This window comes from Astatotilapia calliptera, chromosome 5, assembly GCF_900246225.1.
Source record: "Astatotilapia calliptera chromosome 5, fAstCal1.2, whole genome shotgun sequence".
In the NCBI taxonomy this organism is placed as follows: domain Eukaryota; kingdom Metazoa; phylum Chordata; class Actinopteri; order Cichliformes; family Cichlidae; genus Astatotilapia; species Astatotilapia calliptera.
In genome coordinates, this window is record NC_039306.1 from 20,825,382 (window position 1) to 20,845,969 (window position 20,588).

The 20,588-nt window shown below is 39.5% G+C and overlaps 2 protein-coding genes across 7 annotated transcripts; one reads left to right on the top strand and one right to left on the bottom strand.

Moving 5' to 3' along the window:
* Positions 1 to 4: 4 nt before the first annotated feature.
* Positions 5 to 20,157, top strand: LOC113022511 (RNA-binding protein 5-like). Of its 6 annotated transcripts, XM_026167978.1 has the most exons (26): positions 11,162 to 11,282; positions 11,361 to 11,425; positions 11,517 to 11,581; positions 12,302 to 12,351; positions 12,433 to 12,601; positions 12,715 to 12,858; positions 13,920 to 13,989; positions 14,292 to 14,365; positions 15,055 to 15,138; positions 15,231 to 15,291; positions 15,390 to 15,455; positions 16,050 to 16,210; positions 16,313 to 16,410; positions 16,588 to 16,675; positions 16,974 to 17,091; positions 17,174 to 17,277; positions 17,397 to 17,517; positions 17,650 to 17,741; positions 17,850 to 18,044; positions 18,130 to 18,279; positions 18,496 to 18,567; positions 18,655 to 18,834; positions 19,021 to 19,095; positions 19,205 to 19,305; positions 19,431 to 19,560; positions 19,741 to 20,157. In XM_026167978.1, the coding sequence occupies exons 4-26, from the start codon at positions 12,335 to 12,337 to the stop codon at positions 19,864 to 19,866; spliced, it is 2,496 nt and encodes an 831-aa protein (XP_026023763.1). In that variant the 5' UTR covers positions 11,162 to 11,282; positions 11,361 to 11,425; positions 11,517 to 11,581; positions 12,302 to 12,334; the 3' UTR covers positions 19,867 to 20,157. The 6 variants fall into 6 exon arrangements, with proteins under 6 accessions (XP_026023767.1, XP_026023763.1, XP_026023762.1 ...); XM_026167982.1 differs by lacking the exons at positions 11,162 to 11,282; positions 11,361 to 11,425; positions 11,517 to 11,581 and adding an exon at positions 5 to 65; XM_026167977.1 differs by lacking the exons at positions 11,361 to 11,425; positions 11,517 to 11,581.
* emc3 (ER membrane protein complex subunit 3) lies at positions 2,302 to 10,093 on the bottom strand. Its single transcript, XM_026167984.1, has 9 exons — positions 9,834 to 10,093; positions 9,278 to 9,445; positions 9,129 to 9,186; positions 8,932 to 9,025; positions 3,909 to 4,013; positions 3,723 to 3,804; positions 3,528 to 3,607; positions 3,317 to 3,399; positions 2,302 to 3,217 (listed from the first exon to the last, which is right to left on the bottom strand). Exons 2-9 carry the CDS (start codon positions 9,430 to 9,432, stop codon positions 3,089 to 3,091), a joined length of 786 nt encoding a protein of 261 aa, XP_026023769.1. The 5' UTR covers positions 9,433 to 9,445; positions 9,834 to 10,093; the 3' UTR covers positions 2,302 to 3,088.
* Positions 20,158 to 20,588: the final 431 nt, after the last annotated feature.

The following is a 20,588-nucleotide window of genomic DNA, read 5'->3' on the forward strand; positions in this document are numbered from 1 at the left end:
GTGGTGCATAGCCGCGGAGAGCTGCTATTGCACTCCAGCGTTCAGTCACTAACACTACTAAACCGGTAAGTTACGGGACATTCAAATGCCAACTGACTGACAGCGAGTTTCCCATAAAAATGATCTTACAATTCTGTGCTTCAACTCTGTGTTCGCTAACCTGATGATAACTTTCACTTACATGATAGGTTTTTAGAGCTCGTTATCCTCCAGGCAGTTAGATAAAGCGAAGACTGTAAATTTTAACGGGGACCGAATGCAAATGTTTTGTGTAACAATGAGCTATTATTACTGACGAGGACAAAATTATTATCCTCGCTATGATTTAAAAGTTTTTGTCAACATTTGTCCAAGTGTTTTTTTTAATATAGCAAGGGGTTTACAACATAGCATTTGCAAACATAATATTGCTCTTTAGAAAGCATAAATAATTTCAGAAAAAAGGATGATTACCAGGGTCAGTATTATTACCCCCCGAAAAACTGGTCTTTTCATTGACCCACAGCACAAACCGTTGTTGTGCAATGACGGGTTTTAACTTTGTAATGCTCAAAGCTTGCAAAATCAGGTCAAAACTGAGGACTGTCTTTCAGTTTACACATAGTATTAAAACCCTTAGCAAAGATTTGAGCTGTCACCAGAGAAAGCATTATACCAAAAGCAAAATTAATCAATTTAGATTTCTGTCAAGAAATTCAAAGAGTGCCACACAGTACAGAACAAGCCTGGCATATGAAGGTATGTATCTTGCGAAATGTGAGAGCTTGTACTGGCAGAGATAGGAAGCAAAAGATTTCAGACACTGTGGAAAGAAATCAAGTGAGAGATGTGTCTAAAGAACAACTGCCAAGACATTACTCAATGACTGAGCCAAGTCAGAAATGATAGTCTCAAAGAAGACAATCACTAGAACCCTGCACAGGAATGGACTGCGAGGTTGCAGACCAAGAAAAACTCCACTTATGCAGGAATGACACCTTTAGGCTAGACTGAAGTATGCTAAAGAAAACTTGGAGAAAGACTCTGTATACTGGAAGTGTATCCTTTAGTCAGATGAGACAAAGCTAGAGCTCTGTGCTCATGGCTCATAGAAATGCTGCTTGTGTTTGAAGAAGTAAGAGGCGTACAACCCAAAGAACACCATCTCCACCATGTAACACAGTGGTAGGAGTATTGTGCCGTGGGGATCAGTTCATCTGAAATGTGGAATCTTCTCAAGGTGTAAGGAATTGTGAAAAAAGAAGGATTTGTGAAGACAATGACACAATTATAAGTCTCTGCTTGTGAAGAACAAAGCATTTTAGGTCCTCACATAGGGGAGAAAAGCGCTATATAAGAACTAGTCCATTTATTGTGTAGTATTTGAGATATTCATGTTCAAACATTGCTTTAATTTCAAATTGTGGAAAAAAACATTGGAAGAGGGTCAATGGATGATTTTCTTTTTTGAGAAAAGTACATCTTGAAATGTATTTTATATATGAAGTTAATATTTCATAGCCACCATTATATACCCAGTCTTTGTACCATGCAATCAAAAATGGTCAAGCAGAAGGCTCATGGTGATGAGATCAAATGACTCCATTCATAGACACTGCACTTTTTTCCCTAAGGGACATGGTCATGAATGTAGCCTTTTCACAGCTCTAATCGCTTGTCTTTTCTATAGATCGAAATCCAGATTTCACTTTGGTCACAGTTCTTACTGCGACACTGCCCAGTTGAGCAGGCTTTGTGACTGAAGCCTCTTTCAAGTCACTTTTTCTTCTTTTGTGCCATTTTGACTACATCCATCCTGCCTTATATCAACAGTTCAGGCTGGTGTTGATGGTGTAGGGAATATTTCCTTGGCACACTTCGGACCCCTTTGTTTTCCACAGAGCATAATTGGATGCTTACGTTACATTTTACACCTGTGTTCAAGCATGATCATCCTTCATGTTCCTCAATTCATTTGTTCACTTGCCTGCATTTCTTTATGCAATGTAAACATGACTGACAGGCTGTTAAAACAAGATTGCAGTATAATTAAAAGACAACAACTTACTTTTGAGTGACATTTTGTCCATTTAAAAAAAATTTCAACTTGCTACTAATCATCCTAACCCAGGTAAATGAAGCAGACACTGTATTGTGGAAAACTGACAACAAAAGAGTAACGTTAATGTCCACGGTATCTATTCAAATCCTTTACTGAGGATGAATGTGCCATGTGTATTATTTGAATATTCAGCTGTAGTGCTTTTTCTTCCCTTACACTGAACGCTATTATTCAAAGAAACAAAAAAGAAAAAAACCCAGCACAAAACAAAAACATCTATTTCTTCATATTTGAAAAGTGTTAGTGTACATGGAAAACAAATACAACTATTTTGAATCAAAACAGACTTTATACTGTACAAAACACAAGGGAGTTAATTACAAAATAAACAGTCTACATACTTCAAAAACAATATCTCGATGACAAAACTCAACATTTCCCCTGCCACAAAACAAACAAACCTAACCTGTTCTGGACCTGCTTCTATCTGCAATCTAAAATATGAGCAATGATGGATGGTTAAAGCATTATTAAATATAGATCATTTTGACCTGTAAAACTGTTTTATGTACTATTTTGTTTTTAAATGACACATAAAAAAATGAAGACAGCTAATCTAGCTGTGCACGACATTAGGAAAAAGAAGCACTAGGCAGTTCAGATTCTATTACTTAATGGCATTATGATTGCATTCAGTTTCAAGCCAACAAGAACACATTAAAAAAAAACAAAAAAAAACCCATCATGTAATTTCTCTAGAACAGCCCTTTCTTTGAAATAACAAAGCAGGGCTCCCTATTATGCATGAGGCAGCAGTAGAACCAGTGTATTTGTGTTCATTTCAGTTCATTTAAGGACAGGAATGGAAGGTAGATACAAGTGAAAAGACCACTACAACAAATTACACGATGTAAACTTTGCATATGAAGGGATTTGTCCCAGTTTTGTGGTTTCAGATAAAAAAAACAAAAAAACAAAACCCCAAAACAAATCCCTGAAATAATCAAATTTCAAATTGGATTCTCCAACAAGGAAGTGATTAGGCCTTCAGAAGATTCCGCTTGGCAGCTCCTTGCTGAACATGCCATCAAAGTCCAACTCCCGGCTCATCAGATCATCCTCTACATTCTCAAGCGCCCACTGATGGTCAGTCAGTTCCAGTGCCTCCCACTCAGCCTAAAAATCAAAAACAAACAGCACATGAAATTCCCAAAGCCCCATGCCACCAACCCCAACCCCTCTGTACTTAATTCAACTAATTATAGACATAAATACTTTGAAAGCTTTATTTGTATCTGCAGGCATGGCCATGGCAGCACCGCTCATCTGCTCCTGCATGATCCTCGACTGGTCTGCGCCTGTGGGCATTCAGTCACAAAGCAAACACAATCAGTATGTGGGCATTTTCACTAAAGTCACATGATGTAATCTAATTATCCGTTTTAACATTTAAACCAATTTCAACTTTGTGAAAGACTCCACTTACCGTTATCTTGGCCTAGGATTAAAGAGTACATGCTTCGAAGTCCAAACACATTCAGGAAATACCAGGATGCTGAGCTCACCCTGCATAATACACACGCGCAAACAAATCACAATGTCATCACACACTAGCTTAAGCATTTTCATATCAATAAATAATCAGTGGTGCAGTATGAGTCCAAGTATCTTGCTTTATTACCAAGAAGCATCCAATGAGAGCAACTCTATTCCTTGTTGCAGCATGGGCTTAAAGCGCAGCGTGAGAGGGAAGGGAACCTTAGCTGTGCGAAGGAAGCACAAGCAGAACATCGGCATGTAATTTCTATTTAAATGATATCTTGACAAAGGCAAACTTGCTTTTGTGTGGGTCAGGGAGATAAATTACTTGTTACAAATCCTGAAAAAGTCCAGTTGATCCAGCCACCGATGAGGATCATGGGAAGCACGTTGGTTACGTTGCCCTTCATCATATCTGTCAGCATGCTCGGATCTGTGAACATTTTATGGGTAAAGAAAAAACTTTAAACGCCAGAAAACTGAAAAGATATTAATAAATACTTTTTGCACATTGGTAGGAGATCCAGCTTCACTCTTGATGTAGAGACAGGTGTCAAGGTGTTAAGTTGCTGGTTGGCCAACCTGCAGTATGTATGCTGGTACCATGTACTCTAGAACTAAGGCTGATGTAGACTTCTGTGGGGAACCTTTGTAGAGTCTATGACGTCACCTACGTAAGTTGCAGACATTTATCCTTGTGTGTGGTTATGTGTTAACTACAGTGTGGTCGTGTCCTGGTGTTTTACATGCAGTCCCAAGTAGGGATGGGTACCGGTATCTGGCGCCTTGATGGCACCGGTTCTGACATAAACGGTAGTAACCAGACCGAAAAGCAGCGCACATTTCGGTGCTTTTTTTTTCCTGAGCTGTGATACATTTTAGATTCTAGCCAATCATTTTACGTTTCCGAGGATAGTAGGCGGGGCCAGGTACGTACATTCTTTTAGAGCAGAGCTACAGATTAAAAATGACCAAGGCAAAGCGGTCAAAAGTCTGGCTGTACTTCACAGCAAAATATGAAAACTCAGCAGCCTGCAACAAGTGCTTTAAGCTGATACTGTGAGACTGTCAAAGGAGGTAACACCTCAAATCCGATGAAACACCTGGCGACGCATAGCGGATTTTTTTAAAAGCCAAGAAATGCGCTGTATTTGATAGCTTGCTGCGAGACCTCACACCGGGCACATCTACTGCGGGTGGGTTGCCTGTTATCGGACCCGGAGTTAGCAACATCCCCCAAAAACACGAAGAGGAGAGTCCTGGCCCCTAGCCCTGCCAGTGTAGCAGAAATGATGAGGATGATGATGCAGCAGCAGCCGTTCTTCTCTGCGTGAGTAGCTTAATGTTGTTCGTGTGTAATTTATGTTGAGTAGGCTAACCACGTTATTACATTAATGCACGTAAGGTGAACTAGCAAACATCATCATAGCTACATGCGGCTGTCTTCTTGTTTGATGGCAGATACTCCCTTCACCCTGGCCAAAAAGGCTAAAATGACCAAAGAAAAAGTGGAAAACAGTTAAACATGAGAGGTTTTTGGACAAAGTTTGTGTTTTTTCCATTGATTAAGCACTGCTTCCAGCCAAGAGTGATACCATATATGCCCCATAGCTGCAGAAAAGGCTAACATTGTTATCTTTTTACAAAAAAAAACAGCTAAACATAAGAGGTTTTTGGACCAGTTTTGTGTTCTCCATTCTTTAAGCACCGGTTTAAGCACCGGCACCGTTTCAATAGTACCTGTTTGGCACCGGTATCGGATAAAACCTAAACGATACCCATCCCTAGTCCCAAGTCAACAGAAAAAAAGAAAATGCTTTCTGGTAACCAGGTTTTAGTTTTTCCCTGAGCCAAACCTATTTGTCCCTCTAGTCTTTCCACTTCTTTGTACATTTCCCCCATATCAATCCTGATAGTTTCAGCACTCTCCCCCTCCAGGAATTTGCTGACATGTGGGAGTCCTTATACTGATGCTATTATACTGGTAACTTCTCTTTATAATTAGATGATGATTGTTATTGCCTCACTGTTAAATTCAAAAAATATGCAGTGGAAAAAGTTAATGTACAGGAGGAATCGACGGTGCAGAACGAGCCAAGCATAATAGTTGTGGGCTGTGTGGATGTGTTGTGTAGTTCCAGTTCCAGGGAAGTGCATTTTAAGTTGTGCTGTAGGGTTTCAGAGGGGTTTGCATGAATCCCCAGTCAGTCTGCTGAAGAGTCCTGCTCTAGGCTGTGCTTTGTTTTTCATGCAGATTGGTTTAACACTATGAGACAACACTTTGCATGGTCATATTTCAGCCATCTGAAAAAAGACTTTTTGGGGGTTTACATTTTACATTTATCTCAATAACAATAAAATTTTATTTGACTTTTTAACTATGCACCTGAGCCGAGAATCTTCTGAGACCTCTCCACTTGGCCGAGAAAAAATGTTAGTACTGTCTCCCAGTTTAATAGTGACTTAGTAAAACTCTCACAGGGCCTGATTAAAAAGGGTCTAAAAAATGTTATTTCAGTGAGGACATTCAGTTGACCCTCTTGCTATTTGTGTGATCATCCCGCTGATGAAGGCTGCATAGAATTGAGTCATCACCACTGCATTGTTGCATTTTCCATATCTTTGTATTGATCACACCTAAAAACGATGGCATTATTGAACTAGATTAGAGATTTGAGCTACTTCTAAAGAGATCAACCACAAATGTGCAGGATCTAACCCGCAGCGTTTCATTAGGTCAACATTTTCATTCATACTTCTCCTTCCTCTTTGTTGTGTTCTTTCAGTACTGGATGACACACAAAAACACACCAATGAGCTCTGCGGTTATGTAATCACTGATAATATGTTACCATAACTGCATTACATTACAAGACAAGTAGTAATGCTCTTTGCAGCCACATCATCTGATGTTATGAATCAATCAACACACTTTAAATATTGGTATGACAGCTTTGTACATTCAGTATGCTTTTACTGCCCCCCCCCCCCGATGTCATGTTTGAACCTTGAAAGCAGGGATGGACAATTAAGCTAAACTGCCCATCTCTGATGCTAGTACTAATAATAAAAATAAATAAATAAATAATAATAATAATAATAACAACAATAGAGTCCCGATCAAAAAATTTAACCCTTGTATGGTGTTCGGGTCTGTGAGACCCGTTTTCAGTTTTTTTCAAAAGAAAAATTAAACAATGAATTATTTTTTTCAACCTGAAATTCATTGGCTTTGGCTTATTTTCTGTGAAGAACATAAATCCGAACTAATTTTCAATGACCTCATACTGTACCTCCCGCCACACATTTACATTACATACAAGGTGATCGGGTCCACTGGACCCAGGTCTAATAAAAGTGTTGAAAGTGTAGGTCCTGTGTTCCCACACTCTGTCTTCCTCCTTTCTGGTGCTGCTGATAGTGTTTTCTTCCCCTCCTGCTCACGCACAAAGTTGCAACATTGTTGAAAATTCAACTATCAACACAGTTTGCTCTTACATTCCCGCACATTTTACCCTCTTTCTTGAGGGATCCAAATTTTATTTTCTCATACCCTGTCCCTCCTGCAAATTAGGGGCATAATACTATAAATAAGACTTTGCCAGTGTGGTTCTTTATCACAACTGATCAAGATGGCAAAAGATTATCTGCTGCGAGGGCCATCCAACTGATTTTGGAAGAGAGAGGGGCTTCGGATGATGATGTTGACAAAGAGGTTTCAGAATATTACACATTTCTGAAAATTCAGAGTCTGACAGTGACTTTGAAGAAGAGGATGAGGTTGAGCACCATTTAGTAACAAAACGAAGACGAGTACCCCATCTGCAGCCAGCTCCAGGACCAGAACAAGCCCACCAGACAGCAAGTGAAGAAATATGGATGTCAATAAATGGTGAAATTGAATGGTCTTCTTGCCCAAGAAATGAGCCACCCTGCAGAGCTGTTACTGTGATAAGCCAGGGCCAACACGGCTGACAGTTACTCATGTGCAGGACATCAAGTCTTCATTTGAGCTTTTCATCCCAGATTCCATCCAGAAAATTATTCTGGATTGCAGTAATCTAGAAGGATGGTGTGTTTTTGGAGAGAGGTGGAAGGAGATAGACCAAATTCATCTAAGAACCCCAAAGGCCTACTTTGGGGTTCTCATCCTTGCAGGAGTTTTCAGGTCCAAAGGGGAATCCACAGAATCCCTGTGGGATGCAGAAACTGGCAAGAACCTTTCCGTGCATCAATGTCTCTAAAAAACTTCCACAAAATTTCCAGGATTATCCGTTTTGATAACCGAGACGACAGACCAGCTCGACGGCAGAGAGACAAGCTAGCTGCCATCAGGACAGTGTGGGATAAGTGTGTGCACCACCTCCCCCTGTTTTTTACCCTGGGCCTAATGTCACCATTGATGAGCTGCTGATCCCATTTAGTTGTGAAACATATTGCTTCACGTGTAAATGTGTTGTGTCTTTCCACTCACTCCACTTGATTATAACTGATTTATTTTTTTATAACATTTTATAAAAAAACCCCAAAAAACGAGAAGCACATTAATTCATAAATGTGATCTAACAAAGGTAAAGGGAAAAAATTAACCATGTTTGCTGTTCATATGGCTTGTAATTGGGATGAAGTAAACATCTGTTGAGTAATTTAACATAAAATTGTTTGATAGTGTTAATTTGGAAAGCCAAAACTCTAGCGGGTCCACCAGACCCATGAACATTGCCTGAGTAACAAAAATATGAACACCACACAAGGGTTAAAACCATGTGTAAGGCAAAAAAAACAAAAACAAAAAAAACATTTTGTATGGTTGGATCTTAGCAAGGTTCCAAGTAGAGCTTCAACATGCAAGAAATGGGAGTGAGACTAAACATTTTTTTGAGCATGCAAAACTGAAAACAATGCTTAACTGAAACAGGCTGCTATCAAGTGGTCTTAAACTTTTGATTGGGACTGTAGTAATAATAATAATAATGATAATAATAATAATAATAGGCAAGAGAAAAATTTGTATTGTGCTGTTCTGGTTTGCTCCAGCACTTTCTCCTCCTCTGCCTCAGAAACTCTTAACCTTCTTCCTAACTCACTTTCCACCTAAGGAGTTGTGTAATCAGCCAAGACTCTTTATGAATTATTTTACCAGGACTCAGCCGTAGCTTTAAGTGGAAATTCTGAGAATCTGTTATTAAAAAGATTTGTGAAAACACTGCTCGTGTCCCATGTCTTTCAGCCACATACTAAACAACCACTTTTTCTTTTAGAAATTAGAAGTTGTTACAATTTCACAGCTTGCTCTTTATTTAAAAAAAAAAAAAAAAAGAAAAGAAAGAAAGAAAAGAAAAAAGTCTCACCTGTCATTGGAGAGGGTGGGACAACCTTTCTCTTGGTCTTCTTGAAGAATCCGTCTTCTTGGTTATTGAAGTAGAACTTCCTCATCAAAAAGGACTAAAACACACAGAAATAATCACTGATATAGTCAAAGCACATACAAGTAAACAAATACATTGGAGTTCTCACTCAACTTTGCAACTCACTTTAGGCAGCCTACCTGTTTGGGAATGTATTTTCCATTTTCTCTGAGAATTCTGCTCCGAATAAGTACCTGGCTGGATTTGAAGAAAAAGTCACACATATGAGCTCAGCATTGATTTTCCTCCTTGTGATTCGGTTTATAATTAGATATGATGTATGACGCACCTGTCAGAAACTTGTTCTAATGTCAGCTTTTTGTCACTTTGAAGGAGAATAGATACATAATGCCGTATAACCCCAACCAGAAAAGTGATGAAGACAATGGGCAACACCACCCAAAGTCTAATATTGGAGTCCAGCAGAAGCTCCGGCTCAGCCATTCTGTCTGGTTACCTGACAGGAAAAATAAATAATTAAATAAATAATAACAACAACAACAAAGCAAAAATAAGAACGGCAAACAGAAAACAAGTCTAGCTGCTTAACCGAAGACACCAGCATGCTTTTGTTTGTAATAAATAAAAGAGAAGCTGAAGTCGGGCTGAGACTGACGCTAGAGGGATGGGCTGTCAGGTCCTCCGGTTAGCTAGCCAGCGCCCGTGACATTAGCGACTGACACTGAGCTAAGAAAATCCAGTTAAACGACACCATTTGAGTTCATCTTCGCTGTGTGGTAACTATATGTTGAAAGCGTCAACATCTTTATTTAATAAAACTGCTATGTGGATTAAGAAAGCTGACGCTAGCGGAGTGCTAATGTTAACATTAGCCGGGTGGCTACCTGCTTCTGGATGTATGGGTCACTGTAGATGAGAGCTGGCCAGTGGTCTCAGCACAGCAACCGCCGCTCCTAGTGTGTTCCCCAGCGGCGACAGACACACCCCATGCACCGTGTGAGGTAGTTAAATAACTTATATAATTTCTAACGGTTCGCATCCACTACTGTGACCACTGCTCTGCGTTGGCTCTGGGAATGAGGAAGATTTTCTGCTTCTGCAGCTCATCCGCGTCGCAATCACTGGGACTGCAGCGCCACCTCGCGGGGATGTACGCATTGCATTTTGCTTTTTCTTCTTTGTCACACCAACCCTCTGCATGTCATCCTTCACCACATCCGAAAGGTTATGGTTAACCTTTTTATTTACTATATTACATTATTACATTATTTAAGGCTTAACATATGTCTTTCGGATTTTCCTGTTTCATGTTTTTCGTGTCTTCAATGACAACTTGCAATAGTGCAAATACTGTTTCACAGCACTGTACAATCCCTCAATTCATCTTTTTCTTTCCTTTTTTTCATATTTGTCACATTGAAATGTGTCAGATCATCAAAGAAATGTTAATAGTAGACAAAAATAAAACCAGAGTAATTACAAAATTCAGTCTTTAAACTAGGGTTTTGTTAATTTAAGCAAAGGGGTTACCCAAGTCTACCTGGCCTAATGATAAATAGTAAGTTCAGTGTAAAGTTAGTGTTCATAATTAAACAATAATAGAGGGACTGCATAAAAACGACATCCACAGGAGAGTTCCAAGAAGAAAACCACTGCTGACCAAAAAGAACACAAAGGCTCACCTCACATTTTCCAAATCCATTTTGATGATTCCCCAGACTTCTAGGGAAATATTTTGTAGACTGATGAGACAAAAGAAGGTTTAAGTCATGTTACATCCTATCATAGAGCATTTTATAAAAAGGACATCGGACATCGTACCAGCAGTCAAACTTTGTGGTGGTAGTTTGTTGGTCAGGGGCTGCTTTGCTGCTTCAGGCCAACTTGGTGTAATTTATGAAGCCATGAATTCTACCAGAAAATCCGGAAGGAGAATGTCTGTTTTTTCTGCATTGTCATTAAATGAAATCATCAATTAAAAACTGTATTTTGTATTTACTCTGGTTTGTCAGATTCTTTTTTTGTTTGTTTGTTTTTTGCTGATCTGAAACATGTAAGTATGCAAAATATGCAAAAAACAAAAAACCCAAACAAACAAAAAAAGAAACCGATTTTACTGTTTTAATGCACCGCATTAGGGGACACCTTGTTGTAAAGGATCATAACCAGTAGGTGGCGGTAATGCTCACTTAAATGCTTTTTAATGCTCTTAAAAGGTGAAGTCAAAACGAAGAAGACTCTTGTCGCTACAGACCGGAACAAGTGGAAAAGCTTCTAGAAAGGTTTTGAGTATCAAGCTGTCATCGTGTGTAGGGGGGTGATTTATTAAAACGGTATGTAAAACTGACAAAAACTGCATTTTATATCTGCTTCCGGTTATTTATTTATATAAAGCTTACGTTTTGCTACAGCATCCACGAGACGTATCAATCAAGCATACAACGAGCCCTAAAGTGACCTTGCTGTGTTAGCGCCTGTAAGCAAAGTACAAAATCAGCCTGTTTTATATAATTACACAATTAATGTCCTCAGTTAATCTCCATATTATGTGCTTTGTGTTTCTGCAGTTATGAGTAAGATCAGGCCTGTGACATCTCTGGCTGCCTTTCATCTTTAGCGTAGCTCAACTCATGTTACGTAACGCCAGTTACTTAATCCTCTTATGTTGCTGGTCAGTTGACCCATTTTACAGTGGAATAATTCCTAATATATTTTTTAAGTATGAAACTACTTCTGCTTAGCTGTAATACGTGTAATGAACATATTACACGTTTGTTTTATTATGTTACAAGTGAACGTTAAAGTGGTTAGACGTATCAAATGCTATGTGTTTCTTTGCAATTGTGAGACATATTTTATGTCAAACAGACACACACAAACTATCTAGCCTATTGACCGCATATGTAAAGTGCGAGAATGAGGGTTGTGTTATATCTTTTGACGGCAAACGTTTCTGTTCCCGTGAGCAAACTCCATCCACAGTCTGTGTAACGCAGTGACATATATTTGGTCCACAGTGTCTCTGGAGACTTCATATTTTCACCAGAATGTGATTTGATAAATGAGAGAGACAAGCTGACAACTGTTATTACACTCTATGGGATAAAAATCAAAATGTATAATTAATTGGAAAAGAAAATCATAGTCATGAAAAACGATATTATTTTTATGTAGGTTATATGTACATTACAAAAAGTTTTAATATTCCTTTTTTAAATGGAAAAACTAGTAATATATCCTCACTGAACCATGATCTGTTAGAGGTAAAGAACACCATTGCACGAAACATTGATTGAAATGGTTAGTAACAGTTAGTACTAAAAAATTTTTTCCCCCCCAAATCTTTCCACAGAATTGTCCACAAACGCTTGTGCTGTACTAAACCATGGGAACTGATAGAAGGTGAAGTCCGCATAATCCTTGTGATGGTCAGGAACACGTTGAACATGTGCTCATATATTTAAGTCTCTGGTGCTTTTGCAGGATTAGTCGTAGTGAACGTACTGGAAGATATGGTTCTGATATGCGCAAACACGATTCAGAGTGCTATGGAAAACGAAGCAGAGATGTGGAAAAGGATTATGATCGACGCTGGGTCCACGATAGGTACAAAGACTACTGTGATGAACGCAGGGACCAAGACAGCCCAGAGGTAAGTGGAGAAGAATTCCTTTGCGGCTTGAAGTACGTCTTGATCAGAGTGATACTGAATTTGTTGTCTTTGAAGTTAAACATCACATTATTATATATTTTTTTCTCTTACAGAGGAGCCGAAAACGACGCAGCAGCAGCAGATCTGATGACGAATATGATGGTGAATATCCAGAGCAGGACTACAAAATGGAGCAGGAGGAGGAGAGCAAAACGATTATGCTGAGGGGGCTCCCTGTCCACGTCACAGAAGATGATGTAAGCTCACAGTTCACCATTCAGTGGCATTCATGCTTTTTAAAGGAAAAAACACACCAAACTGTATATCATATAACTTTTTCACGAGTTGTAAGGAATCTCTTGCAAGAAGTTCAAAGCTGTAAACTGTCACAGGATGGGTGTAAAACTTTGGCACAGAAATCAGCAACACTTCACGACCTTTGTGTGTGTGTGTGTGTGTGTGTGTGTACAACTGTGCACCTTGCCATCTTTCCCTTCCCTATATGGAATTATCCAGGTGTTAATCTGAGCATTTTGGAGAGGGGGATTGACATCTGTCATAATTAATATACACTGGGAAAAGGAAAAAAAATAGTGTCTTGTTGGTAAGTACAACAATGTGTCAAATATGTCAACAATGTGTCAAATAATAGATTAAAAACTGCCCTAAACTTTACCAGGCATCACTTGACACAGGCGAAAGTGAGAACATACATTCCCAACGCAGACATTAGTAAGTCTGTAAACTACCTGCTCATTAGTAAAAAGTCTGTATGATGTTGGATTGTGATAGGATATGCTGGGCTGAGCCGATAACATTCAGGGTGGAATGATTGTAAAGCACACATTTTGAATAACTTTATACACGACTTTGGTGCACAAGTTTGAATTTCTTTTAGATTTTCACTAGATGTCACTTCCACCAGACACTTCTGAAAGCCATCAACAAGCTTCTGTTATAATTCCAACTGAATTTTTGACCGATTTTCTTGGCAGAATTGCTAAAATTTATTTAAATTATATTGGTTGGGACCCTGGAAAAAGGAGAGTCCAAAAAATATTTAAAAGCCCAAAATTACCATGATATTCATTTTCATGATGAGTCTGCGTGGGTTCTTTATGGGTACTTCAGGTACTTTTTACTCCCACAGTCCAAAGACATACAGTTATTGGGCTTAGGTTAACTGGTTATTCTAAATTGGGAACATGTACCTCATGGTTCACAACCAGTTTCCAGAAAGATGGTTTTAAGTAAGGAAACAGTAAGTAGGAAGAAGATCTGTGTTCTGATGAGTCTCACGTCTGCTTCTGTTTTGCAGATGCGTACAGCTCTGGAGCAGCTACAGGGACCACAGCCTGTGGACATACGTTTGATGAAGAAAAGGACAGGTGAGCGATACTCTTCAGAGGAACGTTCCTCGTTCCTTTCCGCGCTTGATCTTTAAACCCATCTTTCCTATTTTATTACAACCCCTGGAAAAAGAAAATTAAATATTGTCGTAGGGTTCTTTGTGTCATATAGAAATTCTGATTTGATGACATGGACAGGTAAGAAGTTAAGGGTATGTAAATTCTACCATCATGATGTTGTAAACATCCCCGCCGCTGTGCAAGCCCATTGTAACTTTGAATTTTGCACCAAAGCATTTTGACTAACACGCCTCCCGTCTATATTTGAATGCTGTCTCTAGGTATAAGCCGAGGTTTCGCCTTCGTGGAGTTTTATCACTTGCAAGATTCTACCCGATGGATGGAGACCAATCAGGTTGCTTCAACAATCACCAAGTCTAGAAATATTCTTGGAGATTAGAACCCAAATTAACCAGTACAGTAATGATGGCACTTTACAAAAAGCCCAATTTGTTTGTATTTAGCCAAAAAATCTTGATCATAGATCTGTGATATCTGAGATGTAGTATTTCAGATATCACACATCTGGTGATGCTTCATAGCAGCATTATTGAATTTTTGTTTTCTGTGAACACCACTGTAAAAATGCACATTTGTTTGGTTTATTCTCTTACAAATTTTATGTTTATTCTCTTAAAGCTTACAAAAGAGGGAGAGTTTGCTTCCTGTTAGCAAGTGGACTTGTTTAGTACCGACTGCCCCGGGGTTTTTTGCACATTCTGCTCCAGCTCTGTCACTTTGATAGTTTCTCATCTCCATTTATTATCCGAAGACTGGAGTGAGATGTGGACGGGCTGGCAGCACTCCGGTCCCAAACACTCAATCCCTCATTCTCTGAACTTCTCTTCCCGTCTCTGCTCCTTTTTTTTGTCCTTGAGACACCCCCATCTAAGCAACAAGTTAAAACCTAGCCACTCTTTCCTGTTCCCTCTGCTCTCACTCATTGGGTGGGGTAGCACTGGGATCTCAGCACTTGCCTCTTTGGCTCAGACGTGTCGTATTTTGGTGTAACTGTTGTTTGTTTGTCTTTATTTTATTTCACAGAACAAGTTGGTGATCCAGGGGAAAACCATCGCAGTGCATTACAGCAACAGGAAACAGAAGTTTGAAAACTGGCTTTGCAATGCTGTGAGTGTTATCTTTGAACTTATCCCACAATATTACTCTTTTTTTTCTTTTTGCTTATTGTAACAAAAATACACAATCGACGGTTGTTGCAGTGTGGTCTGTACAATTTTCGGAAGAGGCTGAAGTGTTTCAGGTGTGGCGCGTCAAAAGTTGGTGAGTTTTCCCCCTTAAGATGAGTTTTTTGTCTCTCTGTGAGAACGAGCAGTTCATTATATATCCTGCCTGATGTTTTTTGGCATTGCTCTTTGTAGGTGACTCTACTGGTGTAAATGGTTTAAATGTCGAGTGCCAACAGCCAGGAGAATACAGTGGAGACAGTAAGTGTTTGTTTTTCATCGATGACAGAAAGAGTGCAAAACAAAAAATGTATTTGGTATAAATGTAATCATCTTTATGTTATTAGATTTTATTTAATAATCATGTTTTATGTATTCTCTGTATTTCTTTTTAAATTAATAGTAATTAAGTTCCACTTTTTTGGGGCAACTTCTGCTTTTTCATGTGAATGAGTGTGATGTCATGAGGTCAGCTTTTTGCTGATCAGTGTCAGGAGCAAACGCCTGCTTTTAGTTGGGAGATTACTGAAAAACTGAAGCGCTTAGCTGATCTTTCTGAAAGTAATACTATCAAGTAATAAATATGTAGTAATATAATTAGATATTAAAGAATGGGGAAGACATTAAAATAACTAAATTAATACTGTGGCAAATAAATACAGAAGCAATAAGGCAGTAAACAAAGTTATGTCACATTTCATAAATGAAATAATGTCTGCGTGTAGTTTTTATATGAATTTTGATGCCTTTTAAGAGCATTTTTAATATATATATTCTTGATTTTCCTTTTGGTCTACTGAAAAATTGCACGTTCCCATAGAGACATTTATTGATGACTTTTCTTTTTGTTCACAGCGATCATTTTGAGGAACATTGCCTCTCTCTCTACTGTTGATGGAATTTTGAACTTACTGGCACCGCACGCCAACCTGTCCACCAACAACGTCCGCCTCATCAAAGACAAGCAAACGGGACAGAACCGAGGCTTCGCCTTTGTTCAGCTCTCATCCCCGCTGGTGCGTAGCTTTATTTTTCAGCAGTCAGTATGACTTTATAGTGTGCGTTGGTGTGTTTCTAGCGGAGGTGTCGAGACAGTGTGGCTCTATGTCTTTCTACAGGAGGCTTCTCAGCTGCTCACCATTCTCCAGAGCCTTCAGCCACCTCTGAAACTGGATGGGAAAACTGTCGGCGTGGATTTTGCCAAAAGTGCTAGAAAGTGTGTAATTCCGCACATACATAACATATATTTAGACAGCCTGTTTTATATTCGTCATATATTCATCATATACTGTACATACCTTTTGAGATCCTAGAATATAATAAAATACAAATCGGGGTCTTATTTTCATTCTGCATTAGCTTATATTTAATTTACACATAATTCTTTTCCCAGAGACTCAGTGCCGCCTGAGGGGATCAGAGCCAGTGCTCTCTCTGTTGCCAGCACAGCCATTGCTGCTGCTCAGTGGTCATCCAGTCAGGTACCATAGACTGTACCATGTCTAAGTAGAAAATGTGAGCTTCTATGGCTTGAGGGATTTAAAGAAATGGACCAAAAAGCTACAGTGATATTGTCGATATTAAGAACTGATTAAAATTACATGGACTCTTATATCTTATTGTCAATTAAAACAATACTTGATTAGTGGAGCCTAACATCAAAATCCAGGAAAGGATTTATTGACTTAACTAATTTATTTGCATTATGCTGATACAGTTGCTCTACTTTGGGTTGCTTTATTTTGTTTCTGACGTCACATATCTGTTTTGTCTTTTCAGTTGCAGCAAAGCTCAGGTGCAACTTCAGATCAGATCGCTTTTCCAGAGAGTTATGCAAACATGTGGCCACAGCAGCCTGAAGGACTGGTTCCTGTCGTTGGAGATGGATTGCTTGGAGGTAAACAAGGAATCACTCGCAAAAATTTGGGGTGGTTTTATTCCGAGGTTGAGATTCTTGACTTCATCATCACTCTCCCCAGCGGCTCCAGGAATGGCGTCTGTGATCCCCGCATCTACAGCTGTGGTCCTATCCCAGGCAGCTCAGGTCTACCACCCCATCATAATCAGTCAGCCTGCTGTTCAGGTAGGAAGTGTATTAATGTGGCGTCTTTGGGGTGAAAAAATGCTACTCAAATGTGATTTCTGTCTGTGTTGAATCCAAATGTTCATCAGGGTTTTTTTCCCCCCTCTCCTACCTCTCAGACACATCCACTAGCTGTTGCAGCCCAACAGGCTGCTAGTGTTTGCACCACATCACTCACAACACCAGCATCTTCCACTGTTGCAGCAACGATCTGTGCCGGATCGACTGCTAACACAACAGGTGAGAGGAGTTGGCTGCAGAAATACTCCTCTGTGTGTGAGTGATAGAGATGATGATGATAAAACTGAAGATAGAAAAAAGGTTTTGCTTCATATCTGCCTCTATTTCAATGTTTTTGTTTTGTTTTTGTAGCTGTTCCTGACACCTCCATGTACCAATACGATGAGTCTTCAGGTTACTATTACGATCCACAGACTGGCCTGTACTATGATCCTGGCAGCCAAGTATGTGCACTTGATCTTATTGCATGTGCAGAACCCATGCCATGCAGCATATGTATTTATTTTAAATACACTGTTCACATTTTTTTGTCTTCTGCTTGTCATCAATAGTACTACTACAACTCAGAGACTCAGCAGTACCTTTACTGGGACAACGAGAAGCAGGCGTACATCCCTGCACTGAGTGAATCCGGCACAAACACAGAACAAGCGTCCACAGCGAGCTCTGCAGCCACCTCTTTAAGCACAGGCGGTAAAGAGGCCAAAGAGAAGAAAGAAAAGCCCAAAAACAAGTCCGCACAACAGGTAAGTGCTGCTCTCAAGATGTTGATCCTGTTAATAGCTGTTAGGTCGTCTTTGAAATAATGTTTTTGGCATTATTAAATTGCAGATTGCAAAGGACATGGAGCGTTGGGCAAAAAGCTTAAATAAGCAAAAAGAAAGCATTAAGAGTACTGCCCAAGGGTTAGGATCTTTTAAGGATGAAGACAGAAAAGAGTCTGCTGCTGCAGATGCAGGTTTCTTCCTCTTCGAGAAGAAGGTAGTGTAACAGTAACTATTAAGAATAAATATGATGTGCTTTGGATCAGTGCAGTGGTGTACGGGTAGGTTCTAACTGGAGAAGCACACTGATTTGGAATATTATATTTAGAAAGTACATTTTCCTTCTATCGTCACGAGTCACTGAATATCTTTTAATCATGAGATTATATATGTTGTGGGTCTTTACTCGTGGGCTTCATTTGGTTCCTTTCAGCAGATCGGAAGCTTTGAGATGCCGTCCCTCATGACTGAACAAATCAAGCTTGAGGATGAGATTTCGTCTAAGGTTTGTTGTAACTTTGCAGCTATTTCTCCTGTTTATTAGTAAAAATAAATCCTTTAACACTTTTCCTTTTGTCTGTTTTCATGTTAGAGTGATTTGGTCGCTGCCTACAATGGGGATAGCGACCCAGATGACAACGGCTCAGACCGAGCAGCCGATGAGGAGGGGAAAATGACCGACTGGAAGAGGATGGTGTGTCTGCTGTGTCGGCGGCAGTTCCCCACCAAAGACGCTCTGCTGCGTCACCAGCAGCTCTCTGACCTACACAAGGTGAGGATGGCAAACAGCGGGTGTTTAATGTGCAAGCAGCTATGAATATTCTGGGCTGCGCCATCTGTTCAAAGCAAAATGGAGCTCACATGCTGTACCTCACAGGAAATGGAGGTTGCATTTATTCGTGCCAGTGATTATTTTGTTCTCGCGTTTCGCCCATGAAATTACTTTTAATTCTTTTAGAAAAACTTGGAAATTGAAAGAAGAGCTAAGCTTTCAGAAATGGAGCTGGAAGAGCTGGAGAGGAAGGAGGCTGAGGTATTTTGCATTACAATGTCATCTTTCTGTCTCTGTTATTTAAAAAAAGAAAAAAATAAAAAGAAAGAAATTTGAATGAGAACATAAGTTTTCTTGTGATTTTTAACAGCTGAAATACAGAGATAGAGCTGCAGAAAGAAGGGAGAAGTATGGTATTCCTGAACCTCCTGCACCTAAAAAGAAATTTTACAAAGCACCAAGCCCAACAGTGTAAGTGGGAGGAGTTTAATCTCACAGCAAACAGTCTATGAAAACTTTTAGTAATATCTTCTCCTTTTTCTCATTATTTTTATGTGAATTGGACCTTTTTAACACCTGTAATTCACCATCATCAGAAACTTTGAGCAGCCCACTAAAGACGGTTTAACAAGTGATAATATCGGGAGCAAGATGTTGCAAGCGATGGGCTGGCAGGAAGGCAAAGGTCTGGGACGTCACCAACAAGGCATCACCGTTCCCATCTCGGTGAGCAGACTTTTTTTTGTCTTCCAAACTACCCCTTGTCTGCTGGCCAGATCCTCTTAACAGATGGAATCTGCGCGCCAACGTGCTAATTTCTGCCCACATAGCAATTAGCACTGCTGCCTGAGGGGCACCTGTGTCTAATATGTCATCTCTTATAATCGTCTTTGCTTTTCCTAACAGGCTTCATTGAGGACCAAAGGCACCGGTCTGGGCATTAAAGGAAGCTCATATGAACTCTCACCATCTGACACCTACAAGGATGCTGTGCGTAAAGCCATGTTTGCACGCTTCACAGAGATGGAGTGAACTGTGGAGGAAGGTGATTGTGCTGTGCTCTGAAATCTTTATCATGTGGACAAAGGATTTGAACACATAACATACAGGAGATTTTTCCACCTGTACAAACTTTTAACTGGAGTTTGTCTTGTTCATTTAGGAAAAATTTAGCTTTTTAAAGCTAGATTTGTTTGTTTTCAGTGCACTTTACATGTACATTTTGTATATTGTTTGTACATAAAAATGATGTAGAACCTCTGAAGCTTTGTTTTGTGAGAACCTCTAAGAGTCAGTGTGATTAAATAAACCTGCACAAGCTCTTGTGTGATTTTTCTTTTTTCTCCTGATCAATGAGGGTTATTCTTGTCATGTTTGCATCTGCAGTGGTGTAGTCAGCTCCTCTCACCTATTAGTCCCACATTGATTTGACAATTACTATGCTCAGGTCTAAATGCTAGACACAGACTCTTAGTCGATTTGGAGTTAATTTTACCACTTTAACATCAGCTACTGCACTTTTATTTTTAACTGTGTGTTGTAAATCCCTGCATGCTCAAGAATTTATGTAGGAGTTGGATGCATTGGGGCTTTATTGAGCTGTCAAAGTATATACAAGACAAATGGTGATCTTCCTGTTGTGCAAAGTTCATCTTTTATTTCTACAATCCTCTCTGTGATTCACAGGGTAACACCGTCCTAAAAAAACCCCTCAACATTTCTATAAAGAACCATCAATCTGCGTTCCTATAAAC